The following is a 19,983-nucleotide window of genomic DNA, read 5'->3' on the forward strand; positions in this document are numbered from 1 at the left end:
TGTATATATATAGATAGATATATATAGATATATATCGATATACATATATAGATATATAGATATATAGATATATATCTATATCTATCTATCTATAAATATATAGATAGATAGATATAGATATATATCTATCTATAAATATATAGATAGATAGATATAGATATATATCTATCTATAAATATATAGATAGATAGATATAGATATATATCTATCTATAAATATATATATATATATATCTATATATATATATCTATATATATCTATATATATCTATATATATCTATATATATCTATATATATCTATATATATCTATATATATCTATATATCTATATATATCTATATATATCTATATATATCTATCTATATATATATATATATATATATATATATATATATATATATATATATATATATATATATATATATATATATTATATACACACACACATTTGTATAGTATACAATAATTAAGTACTAAGCATAATTTAGTAAGAGATACTACACCGAATCTGTATCGGAAGACAAAAACAATAGTGTCAGTGGAACACTAGTTTAATTGGCAACATGCGTCTTTATGGCCACTTTCTACCAGCGAGGACGCCAAAAGTTCTTGAAATGTTTGTGTATAAAGGCGGAGCACCCTAAACGGAAGTGACAAAATAGGGATAAATACAAAAACGGCACATTTTCCAGGCAATCTTTTTTTTTCTGAAATGATAAGACAACGAGTGATTCAAGTGCCGTGTTTTGCACAGTTAACACCAACAGTGTCTCTGACTCGAGGAGCGGAATAAACCGGAAAGCACCACCGGTGTCCTAATTGTGCTTGCGTAACAGTGTGGACGTACGAACCGTCGTGGCGCAAAAGGCAGGGAACGCCTAGTTCTGTTCGGCCTTTGTGATATCCGCAATATTTCGAGGAAACGCGTTTAGTGTTAATGAAGGAAGAAAAAAAAAAAGAAAGAGAAAAAAACATCATGGCTCGTGTGTGAACCAAAAGGCAAAATAAGTGTTTTGGCTCAGTGTTTTTTTTTTTTGTTCCTAATACTTCCGTGGTGGAACGACGGCTATTTTGTGGCGGGAACTGGAGTCCTTCATCTTTGGAGGCTCGGCGTCGGGTGGGGTGGGGTGGGGGGTAGTTAAGAGAGTTCCTGGGCGCCACCCTCCTAGAGCGCCGGCCCCTTGAGCTCCGGGAAGAAGGGAAAGGGAAGAAGGGTGGGGTAGTGGGTGGGGTCCCCAATCAACACTTTTGGGCCTCAACCGGAGACATGGCAATGTAGGAGCCGTTCCTGACTGGCTGGCCGGCGGGGGGGGCTTCGGGCGACTCGTCAGTCTTGTCGCTGACTTGTGTGTACGCAGTCTCGTCTTTGGCCGTCTGCAGGCAAAAACATCGGGTTAGGACAAAGTGTGAGAAAACATACATTTCTTATAAAATGTCATACATGCTAGGAAGTGTTTGTTTAGAAAATGTTTAAGATGTAACATTGTCTCAAAACCATATTTCCTCAAATGCTTACAGTTAACAGTAGTGCCATTAAATCCGAATTTCTCTACATAGGATATATTAAAAGTTATAAAAAAAAAAAAAAACTCGACAGGAAGCTATTTTCACAGGATACGAAAGAAATTCTTAGTTATTAAAAGTGAAATCTGAAAAATGTTAACATCCTTTGGTAGCATCTTGCATTTTATTCTGAAATTGCGGTGAACTGGCGGAGTATTGGCATGAGGGATCAGCTAAAAGCCCCCTTTTTTTGCGAGTAACTTTTTCTGGGACCACGGCCGTTGGTGAGTTTCTGATTTGTCTGACTTTGAGCCTAGTCCCATCGTCACAAAGTTCTAAAATGTTTCATGAGTTTTCTTAATGTACATAATGCAGCTTAGTTCTTTGCATTTCAATATGGGTCCATGGGGGAAAAAAGGTAAGAGAGAAAAGAAGAAGCATGTTGTTGTTAAACTGTTTGAGTCTTGCTATTGTTGTTGGATCAATATTTCACCAAGGGTAACATAACAAGTTGTGTTTACACGCATGTGGAAGTATGTTTACTCAGCTGCTAAACCTTTGACTCGCCCATTCACCCCAATGAAAAATGTATTTGCCTGTCATATTAGTTTTAAAGGCTTAATAAATAACTTATTTTTTCTTGTTTCACACAAATTTCATATAAAATTGGTATATTTTGTTTCATTTCTAAAGAGATTTGGGTGTATAGTATTTGTCAACCTTAGCGCGAGTGCAACAAATTAGGGGTTTTGTATGTAAAATTGTGTCTCTACCTTCCAAAAATACAAGTTACAAAATATTTGATAATTTGGATCCAATCATAGTATATATTGTAAAATAAAAGTACAATATAAATACAGCAATTATTATTATAATGTTTATAAATGAAAAGTAACATAATAATCATATGATATATAATTATTATTTTAAAAAAATGCATACGCATAACTCTAGAGGCTGTTAAATACGAGTGTTGCTGCTTTGGTGAGCAACACAAGTGAAATTTAAAAAGCAAATTTCATGGCATATTACTAATTGAGGAAATACGGTAAATCCAAAAGAAATGAACGGGATCAAATGAATGAAAGCCAGACTTAATAAAGCAAATGCACCCAAATAAAGGAGGAATAAATGCTCCTTGAACAAATTGCTAAAAATTAAAAACGGCAAACAAGGCAACCAAAATGAAAAGACTTACAGCAAAAGAATGAAAAGCCTCAGTAAAATCAATGCGTTTTACTTCGTTCTAAAACAGAAAAAAGGGGGGAAAAAGGGGTGGGTTATTGAAAATGCAAACAGGGTTAATACAACAACAACATTTGACATGGCATTTAAGCATTTTCAAAGAGTTATAGCTAGTGCTGTAGAATATATCACCCAAACGATATCAAAGTTTCTCTCAACATTTTACATATCTATCGTCGTCATAAATAGAACTATTCTTGTAATGTGCATTTTGGCCACCGGATGAGACCAAATAGTCGCTGTATTTTCCATTTTTCTTTCTTTATTAAGCCTATTTGAATCATACACGTTAAAGAAATCACCATATATACATATTTAAACAAAAATGGGTATTTCTTTAACATTTACGATTCAAATTGGCTTAAGTGTGTCTTATATGAACATAATGAAAATATTTGAAGAAAAAAAAACAATTTCTATGTGAAAGGCTTAATATCAATTCAAAAATAAAGTAAATGGAAGCTGTTACGACTGTTGTGATTTTTTTCGTAATCAAAAATCTAATAAATCGTGGCATACACAATGCAAATATTTTTACATATTACACAGCACTAATTCCTTCAAAATCGCATATCCATTGACGCCAATAGACGCCCAATCCATTCAGACTGGAATGTTCATTTGCCCTTTCCCAGCCCAAATGGATTGGACATCTATAACTGTCAATGGAGGCAGTGAGTTAATCGTCAATAAAAGCTTCACGTCCCAACGGTTCCACTTCATATTATTATTTTTTTAATATCGTATAATCATAAGTGGCACTCACCTTCTTCTGACGGTTTCGGCAGAACAGGACCACAAGAACCAGCAGCAAAATGAGCCCCATGCCAACAATGAGCAATGGGAAATTGGACACCAAGGTGACAATGAGCAACAGCGTCCTCATCTGGGCGGCCGAGTCGTCGTCAACCGTCGCCGTCTAGTGGAACAAAATTGTTAACGACGTCGCGGATGTAAGCGATCGCCGTGTCGTCGGCCGAGAGAACACTGCCTCACCTCGTTGACATACATGATGGGGAAAATGGTCTCGTTGATTAACCTGGTATCACTGTAGGGCAGGATATGACAAGTTAGACGGTGGTGGGGGGCGGGGGGGTCCTTTTCAAAATAAAAGTAACAGACAATTTAACTCACGGGAAGCCAGTGACTCTCTTTAGAATGACGTTGAGCTGAGCGCGTTTGCAAGCTCGGATGGGAACGCCCGTGGTCTGTAATGACAACATGTTGAGAATTAAGATAATACTCTAGGACAAACTCAAGGACCACAGCAGGCTCTATTTGGCCCACCTAATTATTTAGTATAAGCACAGGGGTGTGTATATCACCGAGTTCATGCCGATAAGATTTTGTAAATCTTGCTGGGATTTGATATGATTCAAGGGCTGTAGATTGATTGAATTTTAAAGAATCAGTTCTATAGGTTTTAGATTTATACAAAAAACAAAAAAACAACTTTTTCTGAACCGCTTTATCGTTACCAAGGTCGCAGAGGGTGCTGGAGCCTATCCCAGCTGACTTTGGGCCAGAGGCGGGGGACACCCTGAATTGATGGTCAGCCAATCACAGGGCAAAAAGGAGACGAACAACCATTCACGCTCACACTCATACCTAAGGACAATTTATAGTGTCTAATCAGCCTACAATGCATGTTTTTGGAATGTGGGAAGATATCGGAGTACCCGGAGAAAACCCACACAGGCCCAACGAGAACACGCAAACTCCAAACGGGTGGACCGACCTAGATTTGAACCCAGGTCCCCCACTGTGATGCCGACGCAGTAACCACTAAACTTCAATAAAAAAATTAAAGCTATTTTTTTTAAAGTTTTTGCCAATTTTACTGCTGAAACATTTCACACATTTAAATGAAAACAAATGTTTATATTTTTGACGAAATTGTGCTAGTGTGTGTGTGTGTTCTTAATATTTTATTACTTAAAAAACTGAATATTTACGGTTTATCCTTTTCCATTATTAATTAGAATTAATATTAAAAAGCGATTTATTTACATTGAAAACACATGATATAACGTGACAAAGAAATAAACAAAATGTTAGCCATTAAAGAACATCTTAGAAAAAACGTTTCTAGACCACTCATTGATTATCAAAATAGCTCTCGACTCATGATTGTCAATTAACTGTTAATAAACCAGTTAAAGCCATAATTGTCCAACATGATGACCATCAAAATTAAAGCATAACAACGTGGCCGTTGACCAAAAATGAATTTGACCGTACCGGTTGTAGATCCAGGTAGGTCTCGTGCTCCTCTTTGTTGGGATTCAAGCCTTCGATGGCGTTGATGTACTTTGGGTCGGCCTGGTAGAAGTGAGGAAAAGATACCACGATGGGGGCACCTTGAGAGGGGTTGCAAAAGAAACACAAACAAGTCAGTGGTGCTCGTAAAACCTGGCAGGTAGATAAGGAAGAAAAAAAAAAACATAAGATAAAGACAGTCTTTGCGGCGCTGTAATTAATGTCCTAAGTTGGAGATAACGTTGGCATGTGTTGTTATGATACGCAGATGTGGTAGACAAAAACATCTATACCAAGTGACTCCAGGCACGCATTTGCGGGAGCAGTGACATATTGCATCAAGCAAACATAGCGGAAAAGCAGTCTGAAAACTGTTTGGCAGATGACAAAGAGTTCTTCAAAAAAGTCAAATTATGTTTCAAATCATTTATGACATTCTGTTGGAGTTAAAAATGTATAAATGAAAGTACAACACAAAGAAAAAGGACTATATAAAACAAGTTGTGTTCCTTCATTGGTCAAAACTTGTTATCTTAATACTTAGATAAGAGGGAAAACAGCAGTACAACGCTACCAAAAATGAGTGTTGTGTCAATGTTTTAGATTCTCCGAAATCAGGTAACACTCAGGGACAAATAGAAAACAGCATTTTGTTTTGTGTGCAATGTCAAAAACAAGCTTGGTCAACAAAACTTTAGCGAGACAACCTCCACAATCCACGTCAGCACTTTTCTGTAAACTCCACACTACCTCCTTTTGGCCAAGATTGTCATATGATCAAAGCACGGTTAAACAAAATACTATTACAATCCATGGCAAATTTGTAAAACTTAAGGTCTGGGGGCCAAATCTGGCACAAAACATCTTTGTGTGGCCCGGCAAAATAAATCAACGTCACGTCTTCTCTCTCTTTTTTTTTAATTATATAAACCTTACCAAATACCTCAATCTCAGTTCCGAATATTTTTTAAATCAGCAGAGTTACCATTTTTTTCACAGTACTTCAATACCCTAATCAAAGTGAGTGATAACCCTAAGGAATGCAAACAGCAGAGTCCAGAGGTGAGGGTGTGTAATGTATGTCAGGGATGCTCCCCACAGTCTTATCGCAATAATTGCTGTCCACTCAACAATGTCAAATAATCCAATCATTGCGACACGCGCAGGTTGACCGTGTTAATCATTCAACTGCCCGGTTCAAAAATCTAGCAGGAAATACCAGATCGCACTGGTCAGGTGTGTATAAAGGCAGTGGAAGGTTAAAAATATTTAAAAGGCTGTATTTTTTATAATCAACACCCTGTTTTGAGCCAATAATTGACAACAGTTGTGTATTTACAAGTATGATTGACCAGAATTGCGTTATTACGGGTTATATAGTATTTTAGGAAAAAACTCAAGTTAGCAAGTCTAAATTCAGTTTAAAAGCAACTGAAAGTGTTTTTGTTTTGACTTTCCTGCACAAAAATGTAACAGTTGGGAATCAAAAATAATGCTCAAAAGAGTTACCTGCAAAATTTTTAAAAGTTGCATTTTTCCTCTCCCTTTCAACTGGTACTATGGTTGGAACAACATATTGATCTGGTGGTATATCGTGATACTTTGTAGCCCAATAGGTTATCAGCATGCTCCCATAAAGAAACGAGCTATTGTTTTAAATAGATGTCACTGTTTAATAACTGGAACTAGCAGGTTTCTAGCAAAACTTCCCCCTGAAATTGTGCCTGTTAGCTCACTGCTTCCAATGACAGCAATAGACTAGCGTTTCCCAACCAATGTGCACGGCATATTAGAGTGCCGTTAGCAATGGTTAGGTGTGCCATAACAATTTACAACGATTGATAAATTGTAAAAAAAAATCTTAAGAGTTATGAGATTAAAATCGAACCTCTGAGAGGGTAAAATTGAAATAGGACGAACATTACATCATAGATTGTAATATTACAAGATTCAAATCGTACAATGTTAAAATTTAAGTTTATTTTCTTACTTATATTTATGTGCCATGAAACCCAAGTTGTTTCGTGGGCTTCAATTTTTGTCTGTGAATACAATATTTCTTTGCATAATGTTAGAAGGTTGAAGAAATAATAAGAGTATAAAACAAGTTGTGATGTTACAAAATTTGTTTTTCCCTCCCTGTTTTTACGTTACGTGAAATGGAAGTTGTTTGGTTTCAAGGCTCTCAACTTTTGGCAAAGTAACGTCCGTGTGAGCACAACATTGTTTTTCACGCCATATTAGGATAAGTAATATTGGTGAAAGCCATTAAATTATGAGATAAAAAAACGTTACATTACGTGAAATGGAAGTTGTTTGGTGTCCGTTGACATCAACTTTTGGTGACATTAGGTTGGTGTAAACATTTTGGATTAGTTTTTAGGGTTTATCTGATTGTTGCTGATAAAACTGATGAGAATGACTATCGTCAATATATGTAACATAGTTTTAAATTAAAATATTTTCAGTAGTGGTGTCCATAGAGATTTTTTTTTTAATGCAAAAAGTGTGCCGGGCTCAAAAAAGGTTGAAAGGCACTGTACAACAATCTATTTTGACCATGAGGGGCGAATGAAACTATTTGTATCCAAGTGTAAAAGGTACGGAGAATTTAGGTTACCTTGGCGACAAACGCTAACTTTGAGTACGCCCGTGCCCAGACAGTCTCCGGCAGGAACGCAGAACCCTTCATTGGCCGGGTTGTCTATGGGGCTCATGAGGACGTCACTGGGTGGCGCGAAGCGGTACGCCTGGATGCCTTTCACTTCCACATCCTTGACGTAGGCCAAATGGATAGACCTGCAGAGAATTATCAACACACTCAGTTTGGGAAGTCATTCGATCATTCTACTCCATGGTGCGTCCACATTTTTCACACAAATTCCGAGAAATGTCTATCAGCAAGCTATCCAGGAAAGTATCTATTTCTGGTTCTCTGACAGCAAACCGGGGAAGGGGGAGGACATCGGTTAGAGGGCACGTACCTGCAGAGATCAGCGGCAAAGATGTAAAGGAGTTCATTTCTGCTGATGAGCGGGTGGAACACAGCACCGTCTGTGCCGTTGATCATGTTGCTTTGGTTTGATGACCAGAAGGTCATCTCCCTACAGTCGAAAAAACAGATAGCAAGTTTGCATACTAATGTTGATAGATTCACTTTCATTAAAAGAAAGACGTCAAATCCATTTGATCGTAGACGGCGTTCACAAAACGATCGCATCTCTGGCGTTTGCAGTTGTCTAGAACCTCCCACAACACCTATCAGATTTGTACCCATAAAAGATGACAGCTTTCCCCCTCAAGTACTTTATTATTGATTTGACATTAAACTCAGCTCCCAGAAATCTCAATCCTGAAATTAAAACAATCCAAAGAAGAAGCGGAACTGACTGATTTCCTCTCATTTTTAACCTTGAAATAATTTTTCAATTTCATTTTGGGATTGGGATTTACGCCAGATTTTGATCTTTTATATTGTTTTTATAATGTTTAGAAAATATTGCTGGCTTTTTCTAAATGTATTTTTTCATCTTGATTTAACAGCGATGGCAGTTTTAGTTAGTTTGTGATATTCAAATGAAGCAGGCATGTGGTGTCTTTCTGACACACACTAGCTTGCTGTAAAATGGATTTTACGTAGTGTGACATGCGCTTGATTTATTGGCGCCTTTTCAAATCAGACGACCTGGATCCATTTAAAAGTACAAAGTTACAGCGGATAGCCAAACATTCCTTTTGCAACCTTGTTCCACTTTTGAATCCTGGGGGGCAAAGGACCCCATCGAGAAGTTGTGTAACTGCACAAATACAGAGAATTGCTAGGTGCAACTGTGGAGTAAAAAGAACGATCTGGTCATTCCACAGTTGGAGGACCTTTGACATCCCACCCTTCACATACAGAAACATGCAGTGTCTGGGTGATCTGAAAAATTAAACAGAGGGTGTCGCCCACCTCTGGCCCGGAGTCAGCTGGAATAGGCTCCAGCACCCCCCGCGACCCTGACGAGGATAAATTGATTCAGAAAATTAGATGATCCTCTGAGCAGTCTTTTGCCTAAGCAGAAAAATTCAAACAATTGCTGTGTTTCTGAACATTGACATTTTCTACTCTAAGATCAAAACCCTGCAAATTTGAGTTAAACGGGCTGATCCGTTATCCAGCTGGAGGAAAATTCCAATTTGGACCTTATTACTCAAAACCATAAGCATATTCCCAAATGATTAATGCCTATCCCCATCAATGACAGTAAATAAGTTAAACAAACTAGGTTCATTCAGTGAAGACTTAATTGACTTCTATGTACAGCTAGCTTCTAAGCCGGAGGGGGGGGGGGGGGGGGGATACATTAGAACCAATTTTTATCACAGGGACTTCCATACTCTTGTTATTGTGCCAATGCCAGGTATGTGATGTCTTCAATCAAAAGAAAATGTCAGCTTTGATCTAATCAAGTCTTTAATATTGAAATCTTTAATAGAAAAAAAAAGGGCTTTTGTTTTTAAATGTTCAATAATTTCAACACCAAAACATCTTATGATTCTAGAAACATTCTGAAGTCTTACCTAAGGCCGTTCCATGTGTCGATTTTGCCATAGTCCATGTAGTCTTGCTCACCAGTGTTGAAGACAAACTCCCCTTCGTGGGTTCCGTTTTTCTGCCAAAAGAGAAGCAGACGTGTTCAGACACCAAGCGTATGCTGCCGACGCACTCAGTCAGAACACGTTTGCCTCCGAGCGCTTAATGAGCAGCCAAATAAATGCCGCTTTGTGTCCGGGTGACGCCAACCACCGACTCAGCCCCCTCGACGCTCCAAATTTGAGGCGGGTGGGGGTTGGGGATTTTGCGGGATCAGTGGCATTTACCTTCCACATGAGGCCAAAGTACTCGTCCACATCGGGCTTCATGGAATGGATCTTAGTGAGGATGGGGTCCCGGAAACCCCAGAGGTACTCGTGTACCGTGCGTGTGGTGAACAGCTCGGCACCCAGGCTTTTGATGTAAATGGAGATGAAGCTACGTAGGAAGAAGGAGTACGAGTTGAGCTCGTTCATCACCACCTAGCGGTGAGGGAAACGTAGAAGGTCATCTCATATCCAAGTTAGTTACACTCATTCACTGTCCTTGGTGTTCTTATGTGCTTGCACTGGAATGGCTGACATTGAATCATCACTATCACGTGTTTGTGCCAATAATTGAAGGACCACTGCCAGCTCCTCCTGGTCCAAATGGATGGTTAATTTTTTAAATTTGGATAAAAGGCAGAATCAAGAGAGAACCAACCACCCCATTGACCACAAGGTATAATGAAGCATTATAATTGTCTATTTTCGTAAAGAAAAAATATATATAATTTCTATGTCAAAACAGTCATGAGTGGATAAAATGTCAAAATTCACAAATTTGATTTAAAAAAAAAAAAGATAACCACAACTTCAAGACAGTTTCAGGCCATTTTTACACCCACCTGAAACATTTTCCAAATAATTTAAAATCAATATAAGAGCCACACATAAAATTCTGTTATTTTAAATCAAATATTAATCTCGCAACCACACTGACTATTTTAAATACGAGGGAATTCATTACAATGGACAAGACTATTTTTTATTTCTATACAGATAACAGAAAAATAAGTTACTTCCCCTGTTTTTAATAAATATACAACAATAAGAAACATGAAATTATTTTTTTAGAACTATGGAAAAGTATTTAAAAAACATTTTATGAAATGGTATACTGATAGCAAAACAAATTGTTTACCCATAAATTTAACAGAAAATATAGAAATGTGATTTAAAAAAAATATATATATATTTTGGCATCTTAATAAAAAAAATTAGCGTAAAAATAAATAAATAGATACAACAATATACACATATATGTCCACCTTCCATTTGAAAATGTGAAAACTGGTTCTATTGTCAATTTAAAAAAAATAAAATCCTTACCACTAAAGGGATGTTGATGGTCCTGAGGATATCCACTTGGGGGTCGCCCACCGACTTCTCCCGCACGAACACGAAGGTTTTAGGGTTGAGGGCATACACTTTGGTACCGTTTTCCAAGAAGGTGACATTCTCCCTGGGCCGATACTCTCTGGAGCGGCAAATGACAGGTCGCAGGTCAAATGCCGTTCAACAAGAAGAATACATACGCAGCTTGGTATGATGACAATTAGGCTTTTGTCGAATCAATGATGATGACAAAGCGTATGTCTGATTATTATACATTATATACATTATATACAAGAGCCCTGAAGGACATGGTATTGATTACCTACCTGTAGGTGTAAGGTCCAATTTCCTGGACGACAGCCTTGCCGCCCGCTAGGAACACTTTGGGGTTGGTGACGTTGAAGAAGTAATACTCCATGTAGACAGGTGGGGGAGGGTTCTTCCAGGACTCGAACATTTGGCTCTTCTCCGTTAGGGTTATTTCCTATAGAAAAGGAAGACTTAATGTGGACCTTCGTTTGGAAACAATGTTAACATTTAGATTGTACGTATTGACGGTGCTCCACATCCATTTTGATTGGGAGATGCAAATGACAATTCTTAGGCTAAATGGGATGATATGAAAATTGGCCCTACATAGATGGGCGCACTGAGGCCATATTGGTTGATTCGATGACGAGGTATTTATGTTATGCTTCTGCCACGAGTTTAAATTAGGGCCTCCAATCCATTTGAGTTGCAAATGTGCATGAATCCATTGCCAACCCTACCTAATAGATGAACGAATTGGTGTCACGAGCCCAAACATTCATTGGTAAAACACTAATGATATTATAATTTAGTCATTTTATCATAAAATAAATAGCTCCTATGTCCTATTTTAGAGATTAAAGCATGATCAGAAAATCATAATCTTACAATTACTATCATTCAAGAAAATTTTGGGCCAAACACCATTCTGATGTTCAACCCAATTGCTGGTCTTATTTTGAAAGGCATCTATTTTCCATTGTTGTTCCCATTCCCACATGATCACTCAATGCCAGCCATGCAGGAGTTAAGGTTAAGGCAAGTGTGACCAACCCCGGTCATTGGGGTCTCCTATCCAGTCTGTTTTCAGTCTCCGTCCTCTACCACACCTGAATTAAATGGTCAACTTATCAGTGAGCTGTCCAGAACTTTGCCACCAGCCCTGATTATTTGATTCAAGTGTGATGGTGAAGTGAGACATGAAAAACAAACGGGAATGGGGGAGGGGGGGGGGGGGGGCCTTGAGGACTGGTCTTGGGCACCCTTGCCTTAAACTTAACCTTGACTCCTGATTGGCTGGCATTGAGTGATCATCTGTGCCTTGCCATTGACCTAGATAAACATCCAAACCATTTGGAACTCCAAGCCCCGAATGGATTGGACAAATATGGCCGCCAATGAGTTATTTGCTTCTTCCCTGCCCTTTCTGCCAAACACAGGATTAGAAAGAAAAAAAAACACTAAGGCGATATAAACGCACATCCCGGCAAGTGTGAACAAGAACCTGTGTGAAATGAGCACGCCTACAAATGCTGGCAGGTTGGTTGAAATCAGAGGAGCAGTCAACACAGGTCATGTTGGGGTTTTTTTTGTGTCAGAGTCAAAGAACAAATATGTCAGCAATAAAGTCACCATTCACTCGTCAATGCTAATGTACACAGACCACAAAAGGTTATTTTTAACCATGTGATTGTAATTGATGAGACATCCTTTGCTTTGCTGGAAAAGCCAAGGCTGCGTAGATTATACTGTACATTGTCTCTCGTAAGTACTTGCCGCTAAAGGCGTGGCCGTTGTTTCCTGTCAAGGAAAATTTATTTGGAAACATTGGAGAATGTTAGCGGACAAGAGATTGTTTGTATGGTGGCTTGCATCCTCATAACAACACTGAGGCATCTCAGGAAACAACTAACCAAAATAATCGGTCAGTTTTCCTGTTTAACTAGGATTTTTTTTCAAAAAGGTATTTTCATTGATTATATACATAGGGAAAATTTTATCTTTTCTCCCCCCTGCAAAAAACAATCTTGATATTGCTTTTATCAAAACTCTACAAATACACAATTCTATCAATAATTTCGTAAGGGCGTATTTCCTTTTTTTTAGTATGGTATAAAAAAATAAATGCAACATTTCATTGAATGTCTGGAAAATCTGGAAATTTCACTTAGGAAAAAAAAGGTACATTTTCCTCAGTTTTTTTTAATACAATACTAGTAAACAAGTGTATTGATAGCCAATACTCTGTTCATCTTTCCTCTATTAGTATGATATTAAAACAGTTCTAGAATTAAAGGACATTTCCTCACTGCAGTTTTTTTTTTTAAACTACAACAGACATTATGTTTCCTGGTTTGTAAGATATTTAAAAAAATATTTTTGTAAAATATGATAAATTACGTTATTTTTATCAAATTACAATGCAATTTCAGAAGATTTTAACTAGCATGGTTGGTAGTGAGTAAGTATATACACACAAACTACCATTTAACTCATTGCTTGCTATTGACAATGGTAGATACATTCATTTAAATTGGGAGGCCTGGCTTAGATTGATCATCTTTGAGTGCTCCTCTCTTTTAAAGCAACTCATGTTCATTTAAACACCATCAATGGCAGCTAATGAGTTAACAAACAAGTTTAGTTTGAATACAATTGCCCTGACATTCTGCCTTTTCTGATGCATCAGCTGCGGGCTTATTTTGTCAGCCTTTTTTTATTTTTTTAAATGTGCTGCTGTCGCAAGTTTGCTCTTCTACCACAATGAGGAACTCTACACTTAACTTTATCTATGAAGGACTTGCACAACAACAGTGACATGATAATAGACAAAGGAAAAACTGACAAAATGGTTTCTATAACTTACTGCTATAAAGGTTCAGCACTGAAAAAGTTAAAGTGAAACGATGATGTCACACACACTTATCAGTAGTAATGACTGATCACAGCACAAATCCTTGGATCCTTCCAAGGTTTCTTTAGCGGTGTGTAACATTTTTAGAACATCTTTAATCATTCACACCCAAGGACCCTAGTGGAAATTTAAAGAGAAGCTAAACCCTTTTATGTTAAACAAATATACGCCAAAAAGCCCTGCAACTCTAATGAGGATAAAGCGGTTCAGCAAATGAGATGAGACGTCAAAAAGTATTGGGGGGAATACATATGTAGAAATCTCTTTGAAAAGAACAAGAAATAGGAAATAATAGATTTAAGAAGAAAAAGGTTTTAAAAACGTATGTTTGCCCATTAACATTTAAAAATATAAAGCAAAAGAAAAAAATGATTAAAAAAAAAACACAAAGACCATTTTAGGCGAGGATACAAAAACATTTTTTTTCATTTGAATTGAAATTAGTCTTTTAAATAAACTTAACCCAATTTAATTATATTTAATATTTTGAGCTTCTTTTTTTACAATATGTCTGTATTCAGGATATTTTTAATCACTCCCATTTTTATGAACTTGTGTATATTTAACTTGACGTCGAATCCGTGATAAGTGACACTAACTCATACCAGAAAGAAAATTGGACACTATGATTTGACAACAGGCATTGTCAATGATGCCGAGAATTGAATGTAAATTTGACTTAGTGAATTTCTTAAAAAAATAAAAAATAAAAAAAAATTAAAAAGCTGCAGTAGGAAACTGTAAACGCGGTCAAACCGTCGGATTGACCGTGTTTACAGTTTCCTACTGCAAACATGGGGAAAAAATGCCTTCAGAGGTTGAAATTCCTCACATGATTTATGCTTCCTTCCACGCCCTACGGCAAGGATTTGCTAACTTTTTTAGGCCTCGAGACGCCGTTACAAGGAAGGACTTTTCCAAGGACTCCTTATTTGAGCTGTAATCAGTCATCATAATCATACAGAAAAAGAAATCAAAACAATAGTCTTATATTTGTGAAAATAAATTGCAGAAAAAACATTTTTTTCTCCCCATAAAACTATATTTTGCAACAGTTAAATTTCGATGTGATAAAAAAGCCATAATATTAAAGACAGAGGTATTATGGTTGTTTCAACAGTATAAAAAAAAAACTAAAAATTTAAAATATGTTGTCTTTCATTCTTACAAAAAAAACATAACATAGCAAATGGCAAAAGTGATGATCGTCGAACATCCATATCATATAAAATATCTTAATGTTCATACATTGTTTAACTTGGATTTCATTATAAAAGAAAGGCTTTCATTTATTATCATAAATCACCCCACTTTAATACCCGCAAATAAGTTAAGGCTGGATTCTTTTGGCCCGATTTTACCTCTAATTGGCATGTTATTATTTCCAAGTACTCACCAATATGGATCACGTCATTTTTGTGCTATATTGGTATAATAAATAAATTGCAGTGTTACCTCATTAACTGCCATTGAATGAGTCTATGAGGGAAGACATACTATTATAGAAGTATATTTAAAAAAAATACAACATCCTCATAACGTTTCCTTGTCCTCAGCAATGACTTCTCAACAAAGATGCGATTAGTGTTCTTTTTTCCCCCTTCGAGGTCCTCAAGGATTACGCGTTCCCCCACTAAGCAACTCCTCATTTAAAGATTCTCAACGGGGGAAAATTAATTTCCAGTAGAGGGAAGCTGGCTGGTTGGCTGCTTTGCTTCCTCCACAAGTAGTCCAGATGAGCTGGCGTTTAAAACAGCCACTGCTCATTCATGTTGCCAAGAGGAATGCCAGCAATCCCCAAAAGGTCAAAAGGAGTTGACGGGTATGGCAAAGTACCATATATATAGTGGCATCAACCTCCATTTTGTCTGTCAAAATGAGCGTGATTTTTTTTCAAAGTGTACTCAAATATTGGTGTGTTTTGAAGGTTCACCGTGTCCCAAAATCAACAAAAAATGAATTACGGACAAGAAACTAGCCCTCAAGGTAAGAAAATGTGAGCAGTGAACTCCCTTCCCCCTAGCCTTAGGCTTAAGCCCCGCCCTGGCCACCCGGCACATGACAACACGACTACGTTCATTCATTTTCTTTCAACCCTTAAAGCCATTAAAACTTTACTGCACCTTGAGGGCAGGCTTCCCTCGTACTTAGTTAAACATTTATCTGGTATGCATTAATCCGATGGTTGCCACTCAATCAACCCTACTAGTCAAAATGGATTGAACGTCTCTCCCCGTCCACTGCATTGGATTGGATAACTTTATTCATCCCATATTTGGGAAATTTCATTTTGATTTTCACAATTTTTCATAATGAGCAAATACTACTAAAGACAAAAAATGCCCGAGGAAATGGTTACCAAATTAAATCATTCATTCATTCATTAACCACACAGGTTATCGTCACAAGGGCCACGGGGGGTGCTGGAGCATATCCCAGCTAACCACAGGCACCAGAAAGCATACACTAAATTTGTTCCCAGCTAATCGCGTTGCACAAGAAGACAAACAACCCGTGAACAATTATTTGTGAATAATAGCATTATGTATATAAACCACTTGATTATAATTGGGGTCCATAACCAATGTATTTCTGTTTTCATTCATTTTAATGATAATCTTGAAAATGTTTTCATTCATTCAAAACATGATATCCACTAAAAAATTGAAAAATAATACACAGTAGTTTTCAGACAATAATACTATCATCATCGGTGTCACTAAAACATTGGCTTTTTCATTTAAGTAGTATCAAAAACATTATCTAGTAAATAATTCAAAATTTCAATCACAATGAGAGTAGTCTATGGATCTCTGCGGCTTGTGTGCGTTCGTTTGGCTATGATTGACGAAAAAGTACATTTCTGACTCTTTGTAATCCTTTACAACTTCATGGTTGGCAAATTAACTCAGTGGCTGCCATTGGTGGAGATGGAGGGCCAATCCATTTAAACTGAGAAGATTGGGAGCCTACATTCCCAGTCAATGGCTCTGAAACCTGATCATTTATTGCAATTTTTCTTCATTTATAGATGCCTCATCAAAAAAAATTGGTTCCAAACACAAATAAAAGAACATGCTTTAATATCTATGCAGCAACTATTTGAGACCCCTACATTTGATTTTTCTTTCATTTTCTGAATCACTTCAAGGGTCAAAGGGGTGCTGGAGCCCATCCCAGCTGACTTGGGGCCAGTGGCGGGGGCCACCCTGAATTGGGTGTTATTTTTTCATCCATTCATTCATTCATTTTCTGAATCACTTATCTTCACTAGGGTCATGGTGGGAGTGGGTGGTGGTTATGTAGCTTATTCCAGAAAACTATGGGCATTAGGCAGGGGACATCATAAATTGGTGGCCAGCCAATCGCAATTTGGGATAATTAGATTTAATATATTGATTCATACATTTGCTTTATCCTCATTAGGGTCACAAAGGGTGCTGAGGCCTATCCCATCTGACTACAGGCCAGAGGCGGGGGACTCCCTGAATCGGTGGACAGCCAATCGCAGGGCACAAGTAGACAAACAACCATTCACGCTCACACTCGTACGTCAGCGCAGTTTAGACTGTCCAATCATCTTACCATGCATGCCTTTGGAATGTGGGAAGAAACCAGAGTACCCAGAGAAAACCCACACAGACCTGGGGATAACATGCAAACTCTACACAGGTGGACCGACGTGGACCCCCACTGTGAGGCCGACCACTCATCCTCCAGCCTGCCCCACTGATAAATTTAAAGCGAAAATTTAACCAATAGTACACCCTTGCAGGAACCAAATTGGTGAATTGAACCTGCAATGCTTCTGGACCTTCTTTTGGGGTCCTCTCAAAATCAGCCATAGACAGCCAAACATAAGAACTAAATTCAAACTCTTTAAATGAGTTTATGAGGGCAGAGCATATACAAATGTTTATTCGCTGTCAGCCGTCCCACTTCAAAATGATTAAAGCTCAATGGTAGACAATGTTAAGAGCTGTCGGAAGAAAAATCATGCTTGGGTGGACCGCTAAAGATGCATTTTTCTGTCTTTTCGAGGACATAAACGAGTGTTGAATGGGAAGAGTCATAGTATGAGGCAATGTGTCAGTGGGTCATGCTGCCTCAGCCAATCTGAACCGAAAAACATTGCATTCAAACGTGGCTTAAAAGGGGTCAGAATCCAAAAGAACTAACCTTTTTCAAGCGGTTGTGTATGGTAGTCTGGAAGACTTGAGCCACCACCAAAGCGATCCCCACGATTAGGAGGTGGGCACACACGATGCCGGTGGCGTAAATGGCACACGATCTCCGGGTCATGACGGCAAAAAAGTGGAAAAATGGTCGTTTGGAAGCGTTTTTTTAGGAGAGGGCGAAACAAGGGCGTCCCTGGAGAAGAGATGAGAAAGCGGGGTGCGTTCGATTATTGTCCGGATTTCTCTGTTCTCGTTCCTCACCCGAACGTCCCCGTGTAAGGCTTGGGAGGTAAGGTGGCGTTTGTAGCGGGGTGAAGCGTGTTTTTGAAGCGGCTTGATGACGAGGAGGAGCCGATGTTCCAGCCCCTCGCGGTTCCGCTCTACTGGAATGAAGCCGGTAAGGCGGAGCGCCGTGTTTTTGGAGGCTGAGCCGGGCGGGGCGTCGCGGACTTCGAACAAAAACACACCCACTATCTACTATTTAAAAGTGATGCTGCTGCTCGTATTTTCTTTTTTGACAAACGTCGTACTAACGCCACGTCATCTTTAATCCTTTCATTACGCTTCAACAAGTACATAGCTTTGTTAGTCAACCCCCCACCCCCCTCCAACTTAAACATGTCATCTTTAAAGCCTTGGAATGGAAGCAGTAGCAATGTAGCGGCGTTCACGTTACTTCAAAAACCTTTATTTTATTTTACAAATTCAAAAGCATTATTTTATCAAGTACGGGTATTAATGTTCCTTTGTTACATGAGAAAAAAAAGTTACTATCTTTCGAGGATCAATCGGCGTGACGTCACAACCCCGGCCTACGACTGCTCCCCTCTGATGGCTTTCGTCTCGCGCATGCGTACGTTTCGGCCTCCCATTGGTCAACGTTCACCCGGACCACCGTCTCGACACTGGCCCCTCGGCACGTTGATTGGTTGGAGGCTGGTGGGCACGATGTCGAATTTGATCGACTGATTTCGGGGCGGAGCTGATATTTAAAGGGGGAAGCTAGCGGCGTGAGAGCCGGCAATGGGTGCGTGCATAGCGGGGAGGAGGATGCGAGGATGCTCACTGATGTTGAATGTAGGGGGATGCTTTGGGGCTGCTGTTCCGTCAGTTTATTTATTATACAAGTTTTAGTTGACATAATTTTAATCATTGAGTTGCAAAAAATCAACAACAAGGTATATCATGCCTTATATAATGTAAACTAAGGAAACACATCATTAACATTCCTATGTTGTTTTATCTTGAACGCAACACGACAATCCAATGACAGAGATCGATGTCCAATTCATTCTGAAGGGGGTGGTGGGTAGCCATCAATTGCAATGGACATACTGGCTTACTGGCAGACAAATAGTTGATACAGTAATGTAGCAATGCATTTATAAAATGAAATCAAATGGAATGTAACAGAATCATCAAATTTAATAACAAATACTTAGTTCAGGAATTAAGTATTAACCATATAGGGGCACATTTTTTATCTCAATTATAATCATGCATCGTTTTTGTATGAACCATGATCGTACTTTTCTAATGTTGTACTTCACTTTCTTTATTAATTATTATAGTATATATATATATATATATATATATATATATATATATATATATATATATATATATATATATATATATATATATATATATATATATATATATATATATATATATATATATATATATATATATATATATATATATATATATATATATATATATATATATATATATATATATATATGTATATATATATATATATAAACATATACACACATACATATCTATATAGTATATATTTTTTAAATGTCAACAAAAGCAACAATTATGAATTAAAAAGATTAAATATAAGGGCTCTCTTTAGCCCCTCCAAAACACACTGGAGTTGATTTTTTTCTC

At 37.8% G+C, this 19,983-nt stretch overlaps 1 protein-coding gene across 1 annotated transcript; it reads right to left on the bottom strand.

Annotated features, from left to right (window-relative positions):
- Positions 1-535: 535 nt before the first annotated feature.
- scarb2a (scavenger receptor class B, member 2a) lies at positions 536-18,548 on the bottom strand. The gene is made up of 14 exons (XM_077714364.1): positions 18,346-18,548; positions 18,086-18,277; positions 11,289-11,446; positions 10,957-11,104; positions 9,871-10,065; positions 9,571-9,662; positions 7,992-8,111; positions 7,628-7,806; positions 4,990-5,108; positions 3,883-3,956; positions 3,745-3,796; positions 3,515-3,667; positions 2,702-2,749; positions 536-1,374 (listed from the first exon to the last, which is right to left on the bottom strand). The coding sequence occupies exons 2-14, from the start codon at positions 18,206-18,208 to the stop codon at positions 1,240-1,242; spliced, it is 1,596 nt and encodes a 531-aa protein (XP_077570490.1). The 5' UTR covers positions 18,209-18,277; positions 18,346-18,548; the 3' UTR covers positions 536-1,239.
- Between the last annotated feature and the right edge of the window lie 1,435 nt (positions 18,549-19,983).

Source organism: Stigmatopora nigra, chromosome 4 (assembly GCF_051989575.1).
Source record: "Stigmatopora nigra isolate UIUO_SnigA chromosome 4, RoL_Snig_1.1, whole genome shotgun sequence".
Lineage (NCBI taxonomy): Eukaryota > Metazoa > Chordata > Actinopteri > Syngnathiformes > Syngnathidae > Stigmatopora > Stigmatopora nigra.

What these genes read in the sequence shown, in the direction of transcription:
- scarb2a (XM_077714364.1), bottom strand. Translation starts at nt 18,208, where the DNA reads ATGACCCGGAGATCGTGTGCCATTTACGCCACCGGCATCGTGTGTGCC. An exon ending in TTTGCCGCTGATCTCTGCAG is followed by an intron (nt 7,807 to 7,991) that starts GTACGTGCCCTC and finishes AATTCTCTGCAG; the next exon opens with GTCTATCCATTTGGCCTACG. An exon ending in CCATCATGTATGTCAACGAG is followed by an intron (nt 3,668 to 3,744) that starts GTGAGGCAGTGT and finishes TTGTTCCACTAG; the next exon opens with ACGGCGACGGTTGACGACGA.